Source organism: Pleurodeles waltl, chromosome 11, assembly GCF_031143425.1.
Source record: "Pleurodeles waltl isolate 20211129_DDA chromosome 11, aPleWal1.hap1.20221129, whole genome shotgun sequence".
Classification (NCBI taxonomy): Eukaryota; Metazoa; Chordata; class Amphibia; order Caudata; family Salamandridae; genus Pleurodeles; species Pleurodeles waltl.
In genome coordinates, this window is record NC_090450.1 from 819,874,127 (window position 1) to 819,882,874 (window position 8,748).

The 8,748-nt window shown below is 48.5% G+C and overlaps 1 protein-coding gene across 1 annotated transcript; it reads left to right on the forward strand.

Annotated features, from left to right (window-relative positions):
• Nucleotides 1–7,248: 7,248 nt before the first annotated feature.
• LOC138265150 (putative nuclease HARBI1) lies at nucleotides 7,249–8,235 on the forward strand. Its single transcript, XM_069212697.1, has one exon. It carries the CDS (start codon nucleotides 7,249–7,251, stop codon nucleotides 8,233–8,235), a length of 987 nt encoding a protein of 328 aa, XP_069068798.1.
• The last annotated feature ends 513 nt before the right edge of the window (nucleotides 8,236–8,748 follow it).

An 8,748-nucleotide genomic window follows, 5' to 3' on the forward strand; every position in this document is an offset into this window, starting at 1 on the left:
AAGGGACCGCCTGAGCACCGCGGCGCTCAGACCGTCGCCCCTTCTTTTTTCATCAGGAAGCAAACGAAGCCTTCGGCGTATTCTCGGTCTCTCACTTTTAGTTTTGTGTCCCCAGTTATGCGTCACGCTAGTGCTCTGCTGCTTCCAACTCACGGCAGTGTGTCTTTCTCGCTCTTCCCCACCCCGTCGTCTTCTCCCTCCTTCTCGGAACGAGGCTACTTCATTCCATCGCAGGCAAATTAAACATGTCCGTCTTAACTTGTCAACTACAAATCACTGCTTTCATCCGGCGTTGGACCTTTTAGCTCAATTAATGCAAACTAAGATTACTCTACCTCCAATTCATTGGGTTATAATGAGTGGAAACCAAGCCAAGGAGTGAAACCATTGTCCATGAATAGATGGAGTGCTACCCTTCTTCCCTGGACCTCTGCTGAGCCCATCGCCCCTCCCCTTATCTTGATACTGAATCTTCTGCAGCCTTCCCACATTCCCTTCCTTTTTCACTTATAAGGTCGGACCTCTGCACACTCCTCTCTACTAGAATTGAACTTGCTGTTCATGTCAATTGGTCCAGTATCACACGTGTGGCACTTGTGACTTGTCTGTTTTTTAGGTCGACCTCGTGTATACTTTTAGTATACGTCTTAAAGTGATTTCATTTGTTGGTTGCAGTGTCCTTTAAAAATTCTGGATCGCTAGTGGTCAGTTCTGCCCTTTTCTCCCTCCTGTTTCTGTTTCAGAGCTGTGACCAACTACTGTATTATTCCACTTTAGTTTCTTATTTGTTGCTCTGACTGACTATTTTTGTCATTTCTTTGGTGCTCCCCTTTCACTGTGGGTGTTTTAGATTGGTAGCGGCCTGCGTTTTATTGCAGCATTCCGTTACTCCCATCTCCTCCCATGTCCCTGACATTTGTTTTGCCTTTATTCCAGTGCTGTCCTCAGTTACCTCTGGCTCCTAAAATAAGCCCATTTTACCAAAGAAACCTCCAGCCGTTTAGCTCACTGCTCACGAAAGCCGCAATATGCCCTTTCTGGTAGAATGTAGCTAAACCTAGAAGCAATGATGTGGAACTTACTTAACCTCGCATCTCCAGTCTCTCTCTCCAGGGCCCTTCCCTGCCAACACTCACAACATCACACACAGGGCATTGCTTATCACCATTGTTGGGTCCATAAGTCTTCTTAGGCTGTTCTGCTCTGTTGAAATGGAAGGCAAGAATGCTTGGAAGATTTTTTATTCTGTTAAAATAAAAAGAAAATACTTTTCTAGTCTTCTTTTCCAATTTCTGTTCAGATTTCTGATGTCAGTAGCTGCCAGTGACCACCAAAACATGGCAGGAAAAGACAAAGTTATGAATTTACTATGCCAATAGCTCTATCACAAGAAAATGCAAGACCTATTGCATTGCAAATGCTTGTTTGCTTTTGTAAACAGCCTGCATAGGTTTTTGAGCCCATACTTGCAAAGTTAAAACCCAAATGCGAGCCCCAGAATGCTTTCTGCTGTTGGCTAGAAAGCCAGGACTGGATGAACATGTGATATGGGAACACTTACCTACTTTGAAAGTTGGCATCCCTCTTCCGTGCCTGATCCTGGAATTCCTTTGAAGGCTTGCTTTCGCTGATATGAGGGCTCTGCTGACCCTTCATGACATACTGAATTTTGGAATTTGTAGTCCTTGGATGAACGAACCAATGTTGGAGGTAAACGGGCTCTGCAGGTGTCTAAGCATCAATGTATTGCACTCATTGAATCCGTCAGGAGATACTGGGAGATATCTAATATGTATCAAATTTTAGATTCAAGAACACTAGCAGTGATGTGTGAAACTAGTGGATAGATAGCTTGTGAGTGGGTGCTTATGAGTGAGTAAAAGCATTTTATAGATAATGCTTGGTATTCTATCGTTCTCAAGTGTGTAGAAAAAGTATCTGAGATTCTCCATAAAATTACTCCTGCCGTCTGAGATAATATCTTTCCAATCTCAGTTCTTCAAGCCTTTGCTCCAGACCATTGCTGCCTTGGTTAACATAAAAGAGAATTTTGGCAAGATAGCAGTCTAACTATCTGGAAGAATCTTAGAATCTAAAATCTTGGATCCATGGGAGTGTGGAATCTTCTAGGCAGAGATACAAAGAAAGCACTGACTATAAGTGTGGATGTAGTAGAAACATGTTGGGCGACAAAGACACGATTGGCAACATTCTTTTAGGTTTGTATCCTGCATCCACTAATATATGGTGCTATTCTCTTAGCCTGACTTAGGAATGTGGGTGTAGTCGATACAGTGGTAGCCTGGTTTATATCTTTGTTTAAAGTCTGCTCTCACTCGCTTATCCTTCCACCTTTTCAATCTAACAGCTTCCACATTATTTGTGCGATTCTACATTGCTCAACGCTATCCTCTATGCTCTTTGACATATCTGTAAAACTGCGGAACATCTCATAAAATAACCTGGCTGCTATACAGGTGTTTGGATAGTCTGGCCCCTATTTCCATCTTAAATTTGAACCAATGTCTGATAATTATTTGGAACAGGATGAATGCTAATATTTTACAACTAAAGTACAAGACAAAACATCTGTTGGTTTGCACCGATGAACATATCTGGCATGAGATTCTCTGGCCTTCAGTTTGTGGGGGCCTGCTACAACTAGAAACCAAGGTGGGAGAGTCTTTTAGAGTCCTTTTACACAAAGAAGTCTCAGGCAGAGAACAAATCGCCACCAACTGTTCTCCCTGTTTCACCTGGGTAAGATTCTCATATTTATGTCTCTTGTACATCACCCTGTTTTGATTGCTCTCTATGTACTTACCTGAATCGACTTTTGCTACTGTCTTTATGCTGGATGCTTGTTGAAAACACAAATAAAGGTACAGAGAATCCAGAACTTCACATTTCAGACTGTCTCGTGGCTGATGAAATTTGACCATGACACATCAATGTGGTCTAGGGTCAGTTTTAAGGTTCTCTGTCAGAAGCATTAGGTCTATACTACTCTTGCTTGCAGGATCATTTCTCTTTGCACAGACCCACTAGATCCCTGCTTTCCAGACCACTTTTGCTAATGCAACTTCCACGGATCAGTCACTCTGTATGGTGGGTGCTCCCTTGTGCATCTATGGAGCAGCCTCTCAATCTTCATTGCCCTTCATAAATACCTCCTCTCGCCCTTCTTCTCCTATATAGCACTTTCTTTTGTAGTTTTTAAGTTCCTTCAACGCTAAGGTGCCCTTCAAGGTGGAAGTTGCACTTCACATATAATAAAGTAAATCAAATTAGTATGTTCAGGAAATCGGTGGTACACTCTTTATTTGGCTATAGAGACTTAGGCACTCATTACGAGTTTGGCCGTCAGTGGACCACCGCGGTGGAGATGGCGGTTACACTGCGACGGGACTGGCAGTATAGACCGCCATGTTATGAGTACTGGGAAGGCACCTGCAGAACACATCCAAGTTTCCATCTATGGCCAACACAAATTGCAAGTCTTTCCAATGCTCCTGCTGGCCATTGACATCCAGGACCAGCGACGCCGACATAGACACCAGCCGTAAGTACCCCATCCTAGCACACACTGGAGGGAAAAGAACATTAGTAAACACACACACACAAACACACAGTCACCATACATACATGCGCAAGGAAAGCCAGGAAAAGCTATGTAGCACCAACAGTGCTGTTTTAGAGAATTATTATTTGAAATATCACAATTTCAATAAAATAACTGTATACAAGATGCCACAAGGTCCAGTGTCTCATAGTCCAAATGTCCCGGGCACACTGGGCATGTGAGGACTGGCCAACTTGACGCCTGACTGCAATGTGCAGACCTACACAGGGTAGGGGCATCAATGGAGCATGCAGGCACCTCAGGCATAGGGGGCTGGGTGGTGTGATCAGGGTTTGGATGAGGGGTCCTTCCTCTTCTCATAACGCTTCCCCCCTTTACTGTCCTGCTGTCAGAGGAATGCCTTGGCGTTGCCCCTCTTTTCTGCCTCCTTAGGTATGATGGGGGTGGAGGCCACCACAGCAGGGGACCCAGATGGAGTGCCACTAGGGCTGGAGGTGTGAGGGGCAGGTGTGCCTGTTGTGGCAGCACTGCAGACTGCGGAGCATGGCTGGGAAGGGTAGCAGGACGTTTCGGGGCAACAGGGACTGGACCAGGAGACAGGAACAGGGAAAACTCATGCAGGAATCTCTTTTTAGGGGCAGCGGGTAGGTCATGGGTTGGGTGTTTGGGAATGGGGATGGTTGATAGGTACGTACGTGGATATGGTGTGGGTGCTGGTGCGTGGGTGTAGGAAATTTGTGTGCTGGGTATGTGTTGGGTGGATGAGTGTGGGTGTAAACGTGTAGTCAGAGGATGAGCGGAGGAGACAGGGAGATGACAGGGGGATGTGTGAGTGAATGTTGGGGTGGTGTGTGCAGATAGGGTGGATGTGCTGCATGTGGTGGTGTTGACTGTTGTGATGCATGCGGATGTGGTGTATAGGGTGCATGCCTGGGGGTCAGCTGTTGTGGTGACGGTGGCAGTGACAGGACATGTGTCTGGACCTGGGACTGATGAAGTGGTGTCTGCATGAGTGAGTGGCAAGGTGACTGTGAAGGGGGAGCAGGTGGGGGAGTCAGGGTAAGTAGTGGATGTTGGCGTGTGTGCATCTGAATGATGGGTGTGTGCATGGCGGTGGTGGCGTCTGTGGTGCATGTGAATGTCCTTGCACTCTGGGTCTGTTGGTGGGGATGCATGCTGGTATGAAAGTGTGCTTTGGATGGGAAATGGGAGTCGGATGTTGGAATGGGAACAGGTAGTTGGAGGGGGGACGGAAGAAGAAGGAACACTGGATGCCGTCAATGGGAGGCTTTAGCCTGAAACGATCTCTGAAGGGCAGACAGGGCACTGTGAATGCCTTCCAGGAACGCATTGGATTGTTGCATCTGGGAGGCCAGTCCATGGATGGAATTCACAATGGTTGTCTGCCCAATAGAGATGGACCTCAGGAGGTCAATAGCTTCCTCATTAAGGGCAGCAGAACTGACTGGGGCAGGGGCAGAGGTGCCCACCCTCCTGAGTGAGTGGGCACGGGCAACTGCTGGTAATAGGGGTGGCGGACAAGGATGGTGCAGGCATAGGTCCTGAAGGTTCCACCACCACTAGGGAGTCACCATCGAAGGAAGAATCTGATGATGCTGTAGATGTTCCTGTCTCCCCCGTGGTGCTCCACTTGCCCTCCATCCCACTGGTCCCCTCAGCTCTGCTGGTATCAGCCTCCTGGGCCCCGCGGGATGCAGCTTCCCCACTTGCCGGTGCCCCTTCTCCTTCTCCAGATGATGCTGTTGCACACACAAACAGAGGAGCAGAGGGAGGGAGGGTGTAACAGTGAGAGACAGGGTGGGAGGAAGAGAAACAGGGAGCACATGGTCAATGCCAGCACAACAGCCACATACTAGATAGATGCTACAACATACTCCAGTGCCATGTCATTACATGCATTACTTCACACACACATTCCACTGCAAGTGACAGCCCACGTGTGCTACCTCAGTCCTCTCATGAGTTACACACATCCAATCCTGTACAGGATGAAAGCCATACCCACAACATATGTCTGACCCACCCCATTGGCTCATGGCTCCATACGATCACTAGACCCTAAAATTGTACTCTATGGGCGTTTGGAGGCATACTTACACAGCCACATAACCCAAGCACACATGGCTGTATGATGTGAAACATCAGACTTTGCCGACTACACATACACCGCATGCCAGTAGACACCAGATAGGGATATGGCCACAGCAACACTGATAAAATAGTTGGGAGTACAATGTATGTGGACTTCAGAAGCAGGAACCATGTCCACATCTAAGACCCTGCTCATGTACTACACAGTTGCCCTGTCATCAATGCCACTTAGCAGTGGAGGTAACCCCAATGCACATCCTGCATGGCATTTTAACACATGTATGTGACACATCTGGCATCAATGTGTCCCAAACCTAGTCATACAGTAGCTCCCTAGCACACATCCCACAGCCTTCACACACTGCACAGGCTGCACGTATCACTCACCACATAACCTAAAGTACGAATGTGTACTCACACCCTTGTGGCTGCTGTGCTGCCCTCAAGCGCCCATCCACCTCAGGGTACGCCACCGCCAAAATGCGGGACATAATGGGGAGGTCAGGGTCCGACGGGCACCCCTCTCTTGTTGGGAGGACGTCCCCAGCTGGGCCTCACCGGTCTTCCTCGCCCAGCATTGCAGGTCCTCCCACCGCTTCCTGCAGTGGGTGCTCCGCCGGGCATGGACCCCCAGGGTCCGCACTTTCCTGGCGATAGCAAGCCAGATCCCCTTCTTTTGATGGGCTCTCACCTGCATGGATAACAAGGAGAAGATGAGACAGTCATGTCGAGTGGCATCTTAGGGACTGCATTGGACACAACACATCCCCTGAACAGACGAACATTTCAACCTTCCAGTTGTCCTCACAGCCCACAGCCAGGTCCTTCCACAAGTCAATCATCCTCGTCCCAGGGCCCCCATCCACATTTGTACCACTCACAGACAGTACAATCATAGTGCACTCACCTGCTGCCCTGGTGGCCCATACAACTGCACATACAGTTGTATGGGGCACCACAAGCTTCTCTAGTTCCTCCTGTGTGAAGGCTGGAGCCCTATCCCCTGCAGCACCTGGCATCTTTGCTACCAGTGGCAGAACACAGCAGCACACGCAGTGGAGGTCTTCTCAGCACGAGTGCCAAGAGTCAAGTGAACATGAACACATAAAATGGCGGTCACGGCCGCCGCGGATATCACCGTCACCGCCGGCGGTGATCGTCATTGGCTCATGTCTCCCATAGGCAACCATGTTAACCAATGAGGATTAGCACGTCGGTTGCGACCTCCTACCGCCATGACTTCTTACACCAGCAGAATTCGCTCACTTCCATCTGTCCTGTGCATATAGGACAGGTGCCTGTCATTTTAATACTACAATGTGTACAGAGGGGGTTTACGAGGTGTGTCATGGATGTTTAATAGTGAGCTGTGCAAAGCTCCGCTGCGTCCACACAGTCCTTCATGCACAATATGATTGCCACTCCCTCCTATTCCCAGGTATTGTGGAAGAATGATGGTGAGGAATGCTCCTGTCTACAGGCCCCTGGTCGATCTTGCCACCCTTTAAGAGAGGCACGTCATCCAGTGCTATCAGCTCAACCGTCAGACCATCATGGATCTTGTGAGGCTGTTGGAGCCAGATCTGCGGCCTGGAATCCATCATCCCAATGCCCTCATGCCCACAGTACAGGTGTTGGCAATCCTCGACTTCCTTGCATCAGGGTCCTTCCAGATTACAGTGGGCTGGGCTGCTGGAATGTTCCAGCCCATGTTCAGTAACGTCTTGAACGTTCTATATGCCCTACTGAAACATATTGGCAGCCATACAAGGTTCCCTCAACGTGACGATCTGCCCACTGTGAAAGCAGCATTCTACGTCGTGGCACATGTGCCACATGTGATCGGGGCAATTGATGGGACCCACATTGTCCTGGTGGCACCCAGGAGGAGTGAACAGGTGTTTAGGAATCATAAAATCTTCTACTCAACCAATGTTATGGTATGTCTCGCAGACCTCTACATCATTCAAGTGACTGCCCGTTCCCCAGGGTCAGTGCATGATGCCTACATACTGTGGAACAGCAGCATCCCACACCTGACGGCACCACTGCAAAGGGATCGTGCCTGGCTCATCGGTATGTATCGTGTCATATGTGTGCCTCTGTATTCTGCATACTCTACACCATCTCTCAGATTTACTACAGTTTTCAATATGCCTGTTACCTCTGTGCACACAGGTGACTCTGGTTATCCCAACAAGCCATGTCTACTAACACCTCTCAGGCATCTGACTACAGCTGCAGAAGACCATTTCAATGAGGCCCATGGTAGGACCCTACGGGTAATCAAACGCACCTTTGGAGTGCTGAAAGCCAGATTTAGGAGCCTGCACCTTACTGGAGGGGCCCTACTGTACAGAGCAGCAAAAGTGTGCCAGATCATTGTGGCGTGCTGCATGTCAGACAATTTGGCTATCAGACGTCACCCATTACTGGATGCTGAGGAGGGTGCAGCTGTGCCAGTGGCTGATGAAGGGGACATGGGGAGTGATGAGAAGGATGATGAGGATGCAGCTGATTCCAGAGCAGAGCTGATATAACAATACTTCCACTGACACACAGCTATGTGTCAGAGCCATGCTATATAACCAGTGGCATTGTATGCCGTGTGCAGGGCTGCTACCAGGATTGTGTACTCAATGTGGGTGTAGTGTATACACATTACTTTAGATGTGGTGCTGTAAACTGTATCACAGTACTTGTATATGATTGCGCCCCCTTCTGGCACTGTCGCATTAATTGGTAGGACAATGGTCTTCCTGTTATACATGTGATGGCTGAACATAACGTACTCATGGTAGATAAAGACTTAGACAGAAACTGTGCTCAAAGGTGTTTATTTTTAAAATACAAGTGCAAGGGCTGATGAGTGGGGTTATGGCGAGTGGGATCATCAGGGTACTTAGCCCACCTGTGGGGAGTCGTTGTCCAGTATGAATGCCATGTGAAAAAGGTGTCATGACAGTGGACAGTCAACAAGGTGTCGCTGTGACACCCAAGGTGGTATGTTCTGAGGTGGCTCACTTGCTGGCAGTGGTCTTGGTCTTGGCATC